At 39.3% G+C, this 14,259-nt stretch overlaps 1 protein-coding gene across 1 annotated transcript in view; it reads left to right on the top strand.

The window, feature by feature from the left end:
• Pibf1 (progesterone immunomodulatory binding factor 1) overlaps positions 1 to 14,259 on the top strand; it is a 184,085-nt gene that overhangs the window by 110,174 nt on the left and 59,652 nt on the right. Inside the window, exon 14 of the mRNA XM_036200021.1 lies at positions 6,357 to 6,459. Within this exon, the coding sequence (XP_036055914.1) occupies positions 6,357 to 6,459 (103 nt within the window). The remainder of the gene's footprint in view (positions 1 to 6,356; positions 6,460 to 14,259) is intronic.

Genomic DNA, 14,259 nt, shown 5'->3' on the forward strand with positions numbered 1-14,259 from the left:
CATCAGATTTCCTAAGCTGCAATTACAGGTGGTTGTCAGCCCCCTGTCATGGGAGCTGGCAACAAAGCATGGGTCTTTACAGAGTGGGGTACACTCTTAACCACCTAGCCATTATCTCTAGTTCCTTTGTAGATAGTTTGAAGTGGTGGATGTAACAGCATAAAGAGAATAATTTATGACTATCTAAGGTAGTTTGGGACACCACTTTAAAGGAAGTAAAAAGGAATGCTTAAGAACTTATGTTGTTTATTGATCAAATATTGGGAAAGTCTAGATCACAAATAGATGAATAGAAAGTGTCAGTTTGTAGCTAGAATGAGTAATTTTGTTTAGTAAAGGTTCAGGTGCTTCTAAGTTATATATTATTTGAAAAATTGGTTCCTGTCCCATCCCTTCCTGGTGCTCTCAAAGGCTGATGTGACTGATTCAGGATATTTTGCAATTTTAAATACATCTGTTTTTCTTTTTTAGTCCATTGTTCCCTAGAAAAGAAGAGAAATGTGGGTAGTTTCATGAGTAAGAGACTTCTCTATTAGCAGAAAAATGTTTGGTAAAATATTCAAACTTGAAGCTTAATGGGAATGAGTGTTTAGCATCTGAATCCTATAGACTTTTCTGTAGGGAAAGAGAAGTCCACTCTCTGAATCCTATAGATGTTTCTGTAGGAAAGAGAAGTCCACTCTGAATCCTATAGATGTTTCTATAGGAAAGAGAAGTCCACTCTCTGAATCCTATAGATGTTTCTATGGGAAAGAGAAGGTCACTCTCTGAATCCTATAGATGTTTCTATGGGAAACAGAAGTCCACACTCTGAATCCTATACATGTTTCTATGGGAAAGAGAAGGTCACTCTCTGAATCCTATAGATGTTTCTGTAGGAAAGAGAAGGTCACTCTCTGAATCCTATAGATGTTTCTGTAGGAAAGAGAAGTCCACTCTCTGAATCCTATAGATGTTTCTGTAGGAAAGAGAAGTCCACTCTCTGAATCCTATAGATGTTTCTATGGGAAACAGAAGTTTGCTCTCTGAATCCTATAGATGTTTCTATAGGGAAAGAGAAGGTCACTCTGAATCCTATAGATGTTTCTATAGGAAAGAGAAGCTCGCTATTGTAAGTTTCCATATCCCAGAACATTGAACTTGGAAATTAACTCGGATTGTTGCTGTTGTACCTTGTGTTTTAAAGAAGTTTCTAAAACCAGAAGTTGGTTGGTTTGGTTTGGTTTGGTTTGGTTTTGAATTTGAAATCCCAGAGATTTAAAGAATCACAAGTGATTCATAGTCCAAATGATCTTCACTGTCCAAATATTTCTGAAGATTCTATCACCGAGCTATCTGTGAGCCTGAACAAGTGCCTAATGGGTATGCTATTAATACCCTGCCAGCTGGTGCCAGGCATTCTTCTCATGGTGAGCCAGAGGGCTATTTTGAGGAAGTGCTTCTCAGGTCATCTAAACTGAGGGAAGAGAGTGTGAGTCTAGACATCCAAGAGGACATGTATGCATCTCTACACCTATTCATTCAACAATTCCTATTGCATGCCTACTATGTGCACAATTTGAGTATTGACACCTAATCCATTTTAGGATTTGATGCACTTTTGGAGATTGCACAATCAACATTGGTTCCTTAAGGGCTATTTATATAGAAAGCAATTACCTTGTGCCCTCTTGAAATTTATTTAAGATGAGCAATGTAGCCTTTAGAGAATCTATACTTATTAGTCTTTGGCATTTGAAATTAAAGCAATGCAAATTTAAAGTGAGTTATATAAAATGACTCATAGCAGTAAATGGAGTGCTTGCATAATAAAGTTGTCATTATATATCAGCTTATGCAAAAGTGTATTAAAAATTCAAAGGAACGTATTTCTCAACTGCTATATGATGTATCTCATTCATACTTAATTTGATTTAAAATTTTATATATTTAACAGCCAATAAAAATATTTTATGTTAACATTTAATTGATTATAAATATTTTATTTTAAAAATTAGTTAAATTGCTGTTAATCCTATTTTTCAAAATAACCAATCAGAAATTTATACAAACATTAATTTCCTTGCACTTTTTGGACATTATACATTTTTAGTAGTTTAGCTTTTCACTTTAGCATTCCATCATGAATATTTTCCTATCAATGAGTATTCTTCAAAATATACTAACTGGGGGATAAATAATGAATAATTGCAGTGGGAAGAGGGCATGAGAAAGGAGAGCTGAGCATGAGAAGAAAGTATAGTGCAGGTATGTGGGACATAGCCTGCTGATATCTATTGCATTGTATGCTAACCTTAAACCTAAGTTAGAAATCATTTTCATTTTTGTCCTTGGGTTTTTGAGACAGGGTTTCTCTGTATAACATCAGAGAACTGTCCTAGAACTCTCTTTGTAGATAATGCTGGCCTTGAACTCACAGATCTACCTGCCTCTGCCTCCCAAGTGCTGGGATTAAAGTGTGCACCACCATGCCTGGTCAAAAACCATTTTCAATAACTACCTAAAACTTTGATTTTTTTTAGGCTTTTTGTTTTTGAGTACTATGTTACTGTCAATAAGTAGTAAAGCCCATGAAAAAATTTAATAATTGTGTCTTGTTATCCAAAGAATATTTTAAAAGTTAAATTGAGAAAATGTATATGAAGGTCACTACACAGTGTTTGGCATAGAGTATGTGTCCAGTAAGCACTAGGTGGTTATATGAGTTAGTACATTCTTAAGTCAGTTGTACAGTTAGAAAAGCCAGGGTTCCAAACTTTCTCCCTGGATACCAATTAAAATTATTGAATTAAAATGCTTTTGTTTTAAACTTTGAATGAAGCCCTTTACACTACATGAAGCAGACCTGTGCTTTCTCTGATGTGGACTGTCTCTGAAGGACTGTCTCACGCTAGTGCCAGTTTCCTGAGAGGTTACAGGAGCAGTACCCTCGTGTCTCTCACCTGAAACACGGCTATCTGACCAACGTGGAAGTGTACAGTAAGGCAACTCACACTGTGAAGGTTCGAGTAGGCATAAATAAATTACTAAAAGTTTTAAAACTCTTTCTGGTACACAATTGTGGAAAGCCAAAGAGGCTTATATAATTAGAGTGAGTTAAAATAAAATTAACTCCTTGACATGACAAAACTTGAAAATCTGAAGTAATATGTTTGTTTGAGTAGCAACTATTTGAAAGTAGCAAACAAGCTTTTCTGGTTATGTGTATTGCTAATGCTAAGGCACTACACAGGTGACACCCAGGCACTGTTGTCTTGGTGTGTACGTCTTTGATTGCTTTGATTGGGCTGATCTGGATGCTGGGAGACGTTTTTAGAACATTTTTAATTTGTAATATTTACTGCCTAGTGTAGTTTTTTTTTTTTTTTTTTTTTTTTTTTTTGGAGCTGGAGAGATGGCTTAGAGGTTAAGAGCACTGCCTGGGGTTGAGGATTTAGCTCAGTGGTAGAGCGCTTGAAGGCCCTGGGTTCGATCCTCAGCTCCACATACAAAAAAAAAAAAAGAGCACTGCCTCTTCTTCCAAAGGGCCTGAGTTCAATTCCCAGCAAATACATGGTGGCTCACAACCATCTATAATGAGATCTGATGCCTTCTTCTGGCCTGCAGGTATGCATGCACATAGAATGCTGTATACATAATAAATAAATAAATATTTAAATAAATAAAATTCTTTTTTTATTTTCTTATTTTACTCTATGCATGTGAGAGTTTTGCCTTCACATATGTGCATGTTGCATATGTGTGCCCAGTGCCTATGGAGGAGGCTGTGGGAGGTGTGGGATCCCTGGGACTATTTCTAGGGCATTTTGTACCTGAGCTGTAGTACCGTTCTTCTGCGTTGAGTGTTGTATCTCTCAAAATGCCTTAATTCAAGCCAGGGACACTCATTAGGATACTGTCCCTGTGTTAACACTAAAGCACTGGCACAGTCTCCTAGTTCAGTGTTTACGTCATATGATCTTTTTCATTTTGTCACCGGGTCTGCATAAGAGCATTATGCTAAAACAGATTATCCAAACCAAATTTGCAGTGTAATGTACTTCACTTGACATTGCCAAGTCACCATCGTCTTCAGAATGCTGTTTAAAGGTGACTGTTGCATCTCATTGTTTCAAGCATCTCTCATCTCTTAGCAGAAAACACAGAATTATATTTGCATAAAAATCCTCTCTCATCTGTACTTCTTTGTAATTGAACTTGACTGTGTTCATGCTTTTTCAATCATTCTTACTCAAATATTGTCTATAGCTTTAGCATACATTTGTTGAGAAATTGTTCTTTAGAAAAAACTCTAAAGTGTAAGTTCTGTGAGAAGCAAAAATATGGAAAACTATACCCAGCACACACACACACACACACACACACACACACACACACACACACACACACACACGAGCGCACATGCACACGCACAGACGTGCACACACACGTTTGTATGTATATATATGAAGGGTGAGAAAGAAGATGAAAGTGTGGTTGATAATAATCAGGATTTTTTAAATTAACTAAACAGAAGTGGAGCTAGTGACCCAAAATAGTTAACAAATATAGTTAAAAGCAACATTTAAACCAACAGATTTAATCCCAAATTAACATTAAGATATTTCATTGGAGCTGGTTGTGGTGGCTCATGCCTTTAATCCCAGCACTCAAACTCAGAGGCAGGCAGATATCTGAGTTCAAGGCCAGCCTGGTCTACATAGTTTTGTACAGAACTATGTTCCAGGACAGCTATAAAGAGAAACACTATCTCGAAAAACCCAAACTGTACGTTTGTTGTATTGACTCACAGAGAAATGTGATTTTTTTTTATAACCTGAATTTTTTTCTGAACAAAACTATTTCAAATTCCATTACAATGTTAATATGTAAATTGCATTGCCATACATCAAGTATGGTTTTTAGAGTAAAAAAAATAATAATAAAATGAAACTATAAATTCCTTTTCAGCCTATAAAGAAGAAAGTGGTTGAGGTTCCTGCAAATGGAGTGGAGGGGTTAAGACATTCAACAGAGTAGAGAAAGACAAAGGCTGCCTGTTCATAGGTAGTAAAAATGGTCTCAAGTTATATTGTTTTGATACTTGCACAACTCTAACTACACTTTAAATTGGGATGTGTTGTGTTAGTTGCATATTATTGTGTATTTCAGATGTAATAGGTTTTTTAAAGAATGATTTTAAAGGGCGAAGGCTGCTGCTTTTTCTTCTTTAATTCCAGCTGATTAACAAACAGCATGCCAGAGCAAAGATGATGATGTGTAGACATACTGTTGAGATCACTGTATAAACGTTTCTCAGAACTTGTATTTATTACTTGGGTGAGCAGTTATTATACATAAATGAATACTCTGACAAGAATTCTTTTGTCTTTGGTTGGGAAATATACATGCAATGGGGCTCATTCTGTTCTGTAGTGTTATTTGGTAGAAATTAAAAAAAAAAATTATCCCATCTTATCATTGTAAAAAGTTCTGTCCATTTGGAGTCCATGAATTCTATATTCATGGGTTAAACTGATAACTAAACTATGTAGAACATGAAATGCAGAGCAAGTCTTGAGAACATGGTTTCTCAGCAGCACTTCTTTAAAAATTGTGTTTTCATTGAGTCATTGGGATTATTTAAAAAGATGAAGCATTTTTCCCTAAAAAATTGTTTCTTAAAAATGGAATGGGATGGACTGCAGAGCATGATGGTGTATGCTGTAACCCTAACACTTGGGCTGACATAAGGGGATCATGAATTGAGGCTAGCCTGGCTACAGGATAGAGCCTGCCAAGAGAGAGGGTATGTATGCATTGTAGTAACGCAAATCCCTGGAAGGAAGGGAAGTTCTTTGCCTGTACTACGGTTATTATTCACATTTTACATACCTCTTCCACCTGTACTTGCAATAGGAAACCTGTTTGATTATGTTTTGTTTTTTTAAAATTCATAATATTGGCCTTTATAAACACTTGCCAAAATGTAAGCTTATTGTGCATAATAGCGAATTTCCTGGCTGCTTTGTAACTGGGAAACTTTTGTTAAAATGATAAAGCTATAAATGGCTATCTTTTTCTGTCAAGCTAGTAACATAATGTAAGTGTTCAAACCTACTTTGGTAGGGAAGGGTTAGAAGCCATGATCACGGTAATCAGTATATGACAATTATCATATGGAAATGGTAGGTTGTTTCTTTCAGAGTTCTGAGTTGGCAAATTATTGCTCTTCTAGTGTTTTGTTTTATTTTCTCACTCTGTATTATCATTCTCTCTGTTAATATAAGGAGTGGGTTGTCCAGCACACAATTATCGGTTGAGTGTGGTAGCATTCTACTTTTGTATGCATGAATGCTTTTCATTTATTCACCTAGTGTCCATTTGGCAAGAAGAGTTCTTCAGTTAGAAAAACAAAATTCATCAATTTTAAAAGATCTGGAACATCAAAAGGACCAAGTGAGACAGCTTTCACAAGAGGTGAGTGGCTGGATCAGAAGACATGGTGCTTGCTTGTCTGCATTCTTTGCGAATACCTAGAGTTAATTGCTGAGCACTCCAAAATTAAGCTGGTTGCAAAATTACTTCAAATTTCTGAGATTCACTGAATGTTGAAACTTTAGGAGACAACTTAGAGTGGATGGCAAAACAGAACAGAAGGGAGACTGAATGCCCAGAATGAGGAAGTGTCAACCAGGCTAGACACACACAAAGCTTTAACTTCTGAGAATGTCAACTTGCAAAACAAGCTGAGCAAACTTGACTGACATTAAGTTTCTCACTGACTTTTGGCTTTTCATTACTTTGTACTGAAAAAAGTTTCATGCTATATATTTTGGTCATGTTTTTCCCTCCCCCAGTTCCTCCTAGATCCTGTCTACCTCCCTACTCACCCAACCTTATCTTTTCAGTCTCTCAAAAAAAAAAAAAAAAAAATGCAAATCAAAATGAAGCCAAAGATATCATTGAGTTTCTTTTGTGTTGGCCAATTATTCCTGGCATAGGGCCTGGGGCCTGCAATGTATGGTTGGTATACCCAGTGAGACCCCATTAGAGAGAAACCCTTTTCCTTTTACCAGTGTGTTCAGTTGCAGATAGTTTCTTGGTTAGGGCTAGGGCACTCTTAGAGTTACTGTTGCTTTGATGAGACACTGTCGAAAACAGTGTGGGAAGGAAAACTGGCTTACACTTCCACATCATTGGTCGTCAGTGCATCATGGTGCAGCGGGACAGCGTGAAGGTAGACATGGTGCTGGAACTGAGTCCTACATCTTAATAAGCAGGCAACAGGAAGTGGTCTGTCTCACTGACATGGCTTAAGCACATATGAGACCTCAAAGCCACAGTGACACACTTCCTCCAACAAGACCACACCTCCTAATAGTGCCACTCCCTGTGGGGGCCATTTTCTTCCAGATCACCACATTCCATTCCCTGGCCCCCAAAAGTTTATAGTGATATAATGCAAAAATGCATTGAGTCCAACTTCAAAAGTCCCATAGTCTATAACACTCTCAAACATAATTAAAAGTCTAAATTCAAAGTCTCTTCTGAGATTCATGCAGTCTCTTTATTGTAATCCCCTATAAAATTGACATAAAAAAAACAGATCACATATTTCCAACATAAAATGGCACAAGATGTGCATTACCATTCCAAAACATAGAAAAGGGAGCATAGTGAGGAGGTACTGGACCAAAGCAACACCAAAAACCAGCTGGGCAAACTCCAAACTCTATCTTCATGTCTGATGTCAAAGTTGCCCTCAGATCTCCAACTCCTTTCAGCTTTGTTGACTGCGACATACTTGTCTGCCTTGGGCTAGTTCCATTCCCTGTTAGCAGCTCACCTCAGCAGGTATCCCATGGCCTTGGCGTTTGTCTCCAACATCGTGGGGTCTCCAAGACAATCCAGGCTTCAACTTCACAGCTTCACAAAACGGCCTCTCGGGTTGGGGATTTAGCTCAATGGTAGAGCGCTTGCCTAGCAAGCCCAAGGCCCTGGGTTTAGTCCTCAGCTCAAAAATAATAATAATAATAATAATAATAATAATAATAATAATAATAATAAAATAAAATAAATGGCCTCTCTAGGCCTCCATTCAGGAACACTCCTGATACCTAGGCCTCAGCGGCTTTCCTTAGCCTTGGGGGCAAATTCCATAGCCCCTTTCTTCTGTCTTTAACTCTAAAGCCAGAACTACATGGCCAAAGCTGCTAAGTTCTGCTGCTTGCTCTGAAGACCAAGCTGGCCTCAAACTCAGAGACCCACCAGCCTCTGCCTTCAGAGTGCTGGAATTACAGGTGTGAAGCTTTTCTTTAATTACTTTGTACAAGTTGGAAACTTAGCTGGGTGGGATCTTGCCCTGAGGTCACCACTTCCTTTATTCCATTAATCCTTTTTTAAGTCCATTTAGGTCTGTTCTATTTCTGGGTTCCCCTTAATGTGTACATTTTGTATTTTTATTTTCTCAGTTTGCTCCTTTTTGTTATAAATCTTCATCAGAGTTAATACCAGTAACCACATGACAGAGTCTATACTAGGCTGTTTTGAGATTTCCTCTGCCAATGGAATTAATCCAAACTCTTCACTTTAGCCTCAGGCAAACTCTTCTGACAAGGCCAAAAAGCAGCCATATTCTTCACCAAAGTATCACAAGAACAATTTCTAGTCAACACACTAAAATTCTTCTCCTCTGAAACCTTTTAGCCAGCCCCCCACAGTTCAAATCATTCATAGCACCACTGTCTTCCATGCTCCTACTTGTATTAAGCAGCACTTAAAGCATTCCAGAGTACCAAAGTTCACATTCCTCCAAACAAAAACATGGTCAAGCCTATCACAGCAATACCCCAGTCCCTAGTACCAACTCAGTTGAAGTTTCAGTTTAGCATGATTTGAAGAGACATCATGACCACAGCAACTCTTATAAAGGAAAAACATTTAATTGGGGTGGCTTACACATTCAGAGATTTAATCTATTATCATCATGGTGTGACATGGTGTTATGCAGGCAGATATAGTGCAGGCAATAGGAAGTGGGCATGGTTTGAGCATATATGAGACCTCAAAGCTCGCCTCCACAGTGACACACTTCCTCCAACAAGATGACACCTACTCTAATGAGGCCACACCTCCTAATGGTGCCACACCTTTTAGGGGCCATTTTCTTTTGAACCACCACATACATTATCTAGGTTCAGTACACATCTGTGAACTCACACAGAGGTAATATAAAGTAAGTGTTGGTGAACATTTGACTGTGCCCCTTTGTCTTGAATAGAATTGATCTTTGTGTTTAAATTTTAATGTTGGTTGCATTTAACAAATACCTCACAAAATTCTGCAAATTTACCATTTCTAGCACACTCATAGATACAAACATAAATGAATAAAATAAGGGGAACTAGCTATGGCAGCTTACTTGTAACCTCAGCACTCAGTACACAAAGGCCGGAAGACCACTAAGAGCCTGGGCGACGCTAGAGCACTAGGAGAAACCCCTCTCAAGGAAAAAAATAAATAATCAAGAGAGGAAGGAAATCCCAGCCCTTGGGAGGCTGAGTCAGGAGATTTCTGTGAGTTTGAGAGCAGCATAAATTAGATGGCAAGTGCCAAGGCTCCTGTTGAAGTTTCCTTCCTGCTGGGGTGATGAACCCCATGATGGAAAGCAGCTGAGAGAGGGGAGTGCTTGTTTGGCTTACCTGTTACAGTCTGTCACTGAGGCAAACCAAAGCAGAAGCTGGGAGGCAGAGACCACAAGAGAGTGCTGCTCACTGGCTTGCTCCCAGGCTTGTGTTCAGCTATGTTTCTCACACAACCCAGGCCTGCATGCCACAGTAGGCTGGACCCCTTTGGATCAGTTTTCAATCAAGAAAGTGATCACAGCCAGGCTGTGAGGGAAAAAAAAAAAAAAACAAGAAAAAAAAAAAAAACCACAATGGATCACAGGCCTAAAACTATCACTATGTAGACAAAAGTCCTTGTGATACTTTTAGGCAAAGATATTTTAGATGTAACACTAAAAACTGCCCATAGAGGAATGTGGCAATACACTGTACTCCACTAAGCATCTCTTCACAAGATACCATCAGGGGACAGAAAGATAACCTGGAGACAGGAAAGTTTTGCAAACCATGTATGTGATAAAGGACCTGTATCTAGACTGCATAAGTGATGCTCAAAACTCAATAAGAAGACAATCTGATAAGGGAGACAAAAATGTGAACAGACACTTTCTCCAGGAAGAGTAATGCAGGACAAAGAATCTCAATTGAGTAAATGCTCAATATCAGTAAACATTAGAGAAATGCAAAGTAAGAAATTATAGTGATACCAGAGCACGTATTAAAATGGATAAAAGTAAAAAGGTGACCATATAAATTAACAGAAGTCTCAAGAAGGTGGTTTTTACAGTATAAAAATGCACATATGTACAGCTATATGAATATTTAATGCTTCATTTTGAAAAAGTCTTGGTTATGAAATTAAAACAAAAGGGATCTCATTATATCATATAGTGGTCTAATGTGTAAGTAAATAAATGATCTTTTTTTTTCCCCTTGGGAGACTGGCCTTTCTTGAGATAGTCCCATTATGTTTCTGTGATGGCCAATCATGGCTGTCAACCAGATACACCTGAGGAGAGGAAACCTCAACTGAGGAGCTGCCTCCATGAAAATGGCCTGCAGACAAATCTGTGATGACTTTTTGCTTGTTTGTTTGTTTGTTTTTTGTTTTTCGAGACAGGGTTTCTCTGTGTAGCTTTGCGCCTTTCCTGGAACTCGATTTGTAGACCAGGCTGGCTTCAAACTCACAGAGATCCGCCGGCCTCTGCCTCCCGAGTGCTGGGTGGGATTAAAGGCGTGCGCCGCCGCTGCCGCCACCGCCACCACCACCTGGCAATTTTGTGGTTATTTTTTATGTAAAGTAGTTTTCGAACAGAATGAAATTCACAGATTGTCACATAAACCAACTGTTCTAGTGCTTGTGAAGATCAGTCAGTCCTTTACAAATGAGCTGATGTCTGGACTCTGTTAATTCCTGGGAAAAAAAATGGTCGCTACGATGCTGAGATTGCATTGAATCCATAAATAAAATGGAGAAAAATGGGCTATGAATGTGGCTCAGATTGCCTAGCATGGACAGATCCCTATGTTCAGTCTTACAGCATGGTTTAAAAAAACGAGAGTGGAGCCGGGCGGTGGTGGCGCACGCCTTTAATCCCAGCACTCGGGAGGCAGAGCCCGGTGGATCTCTGTGAGTTCAAGGCCAGCCTGGGCTACAGAGTGAGTTCCAGGAAAGACACAAAGCTACACAGAGAAACCCTGTCTCGAAAAAAACAAAAACAAAAAAAAACAAAAAACCGAGAGTGGTCAGGGGAGAAGAGAAGTAAGGACCTGACAAGCTAGAACTGCGGGGTACTCTGCCCCATGAACACTGTGCATTTGCTCTAATTTACCAGGTCATTGACTTTAGCACTGTCGCCCTTTAACATTTGATTAGTGTTAGCAAGGTATGTTTTCTATCCTACTTTTAACCAGAAAATAAAGTGTATGCTTACTATAAGTAGAGTTATAACGTAGTATATTTATTGATACAGTTGTGACCTACCATCTTGCTGCTTTCTCTATACTATTTGTTCTTTCTTCTTGTCCTTTTTTCTTCCTACTTTCATTGAGCTAATATTTTTATCATTTCATTTTATTTTATTGTTGCTTATAATTTTGTAATGATTATAGTTGTTTTAAATAGTATTATATATCCCATCCTTGTCTTGATGTTTTTGTTGTCTTATATTTTATTTGTATGTATATGAACTGCACAGTATATTGCTAATTTTTAATTAATTATTTATGAGTATGGATGTTTTGTCTGCATGTATGTAAGTTCATTGTGGAACGGGATCCCGTGAAATTGGAATTACAGGTGTTGTGAGCCACTATGTGGGTTCTGGAAATCAAATCTGGGTCATCTCAAAGAGAAAAAAGGGCTCTTAACTGCTGAGCTAGCTCTCCACCCTTATACACATAAACACTTTCTTTGTTTGTTTGCTTGTTTTTTGTTTGATTGTTTGATTTTTGAGACAGGGTTTCTCTGTGTAGCTTTGTGCCTTTCCTGGAACTCACTTTGTAAAACAGGCTGGCCTCGAACTCACACAGATCTGCCTGGCTCTGCCTCCCGAGTGCTGGGATTAAAGGCGTGCGCCACCACTGCTCGGCCACACTTTTTTTTTTTTTAATTTCATGTGCATTGGTGTTTTGCCTGCATGTATATCTGTGTGAAGGTGTCAGATCACCTGGAACAGGAGTTACAGACAGCTGTGAGTTACCATGTGGGGGCTGGGAATTAAACCTAGGTCCTCTGGAAAAATAAATAGCAAGTGTTCTTAGCTTCTGAGCCATCTCTCCAGCCCCACACACACTTCTTTTTTGAGACAGATTTCTTCCTAGATATTCAGTTATTCCCAGACATACTCAAACTCAATATGTGGTCAAAGATGTCCTTGAATTCCCTGTCCCCACTTTCCTAAACTCCTGGAACTTTTGCCTCCAACTCCTGCAGTCAGTGGTGCTGCTGCTGGTGCTGCTGCTGGTGCTGGTGGTGCTGCTGGTGCTGCTGCTGGTGCTGCTGGTGCTGGTGGTGCTGCTGGTGCTGGTGGTGCTGCTGGTGCTGCTGGTGCTGGTGCTGGTGCTGCTGGTGCTGGTGGTGGTGCTGCTGGTGCTGCTGGTGGTGGTGCTGCTGCTGCTGCTGCTGCTGCTGCTGCTGCTGGTGGTGGTAAATTGAGATAGCATAAATTCATCATTTCAACAATTGTAAATTCAGTGAGTAGCTTCGGCATGTTTACAGTGTTGGATGTCCATCACCTCTACCTAACTACCGACCAATCTCACCACCATAGACTGAGACTATACCTCCTGAGTTGTCACCCTGCCGCTCTTGCCTCTGCCGATCTCTGCCCACCTCTGGTGTGCACTTACTTCGTGTCTGTCCTTCTCCATAGATTTCCCTATTCTATAGATTCCATATAAGTGGAATTACACAATCTGTCACCACCCTTGTATAACACCTTCAAGATTCATTGACATTGGAATCATCTTACATTATACCAGCCATGTCAAGGGTTTCTGTTTCTCCCATGTGTATAAATGGATTTACTAGTGTGGTTTACAGGCTGTGGTCTGAGTAATCTAACAGTGGATATCTCCTGATGGAAAGTAATCTAACAGTGGATATCTCCAGGAGTTGTTTAGTCCATGAGACTAGATGTCTTATCATTCTCAATCTGATGGAATCCCAGTGGAGTCCTAGAGAGCTGCTGACTCTTAGTATACATTGGAGTCTCAAAATAGATTCTATTATCAGTGAAGAAGTGCCTCAGCAGCAGAATAGGTGAACTTGCCAGCAAGAGTGAGGGCAAGCAGGCAAAAAGCAAAAGCTTCCTTCATGTCCTTTTATATGAACTGCCACCAGAAGTTGTGGCCCAGACTTAGAGTAGGTCTTCCCATCTCAAATGATCCAATTAAGAAAATCCTTCAGTGGCATTCTCAGTTTCTTAGATTTTAGTTGATTCCAAATGTCATCTGGTTGACAAAGATGATTAGCCATGTTTGCTAGTTGCTTTTGTTATTCTAGCCCTCTTTGTGTGTATGAAATTGTAGATCATTGTAACCTTGATTTGAAGTGTCACTAATGACAGGCATGTTTTGAGTTCTTCTTGACCATTTCTGTATCTATAGAGAAATGCCTGTCTTAGTCTATTTTCTATTTGAGGATAGTACAGATTGGGTAATTTATTTCTAATAAAGGTGTATTTGGCTCATGATTCTGGTGGCTAGGAAATGTAAAATCATGGAGCCACATCTTGTTGCTACATGGTGGCATGGCTAAAGGCATCAGAGGGTAGAAGGAAGCATATTTACTCTCTTGTTTGTCTCTGCCACTCTTGGGGTAAGGACTGCAATATGTTCATGAATGCTCTGTGGTCTCATCACCTCTTGAATGTCCTGCCCTCTGTGTGTGTGTGTGTGTGTTGTTATTCATGTGTTTGCTGCTATGTGGAGGATAGAACCACGAGCTACATCCCTGACCCAGATCCTACCTCTCACTACAGTCACAGTGACAACTTAATCGCAGTGAGTTAACAAGGGGCTCTCAACCATAGGAATGTGTTTACAGCTCACTTTCTCTGCTGCTTAGTTGCATCTTTGGGGCTTGATATTGTCATTGTTGATTGGCAGGAGTTCTCTGTGTATTCTGGACTGCAGACCTTTAGCAGAT

This window comes from Onychomys torridus, chromosome 9 (genome assembly GCF_903995425.1).
Source record: "Onychomys torridus chromosome 9, mOncTor1.1, whole genome shotgun sequence".
Classification (NCBI taxonomy): Eukaryota; Metazoa; Chordata; class Mammalia; order Rodentia; family Cricetidae; genus Onychomys; species Onychomys torridus.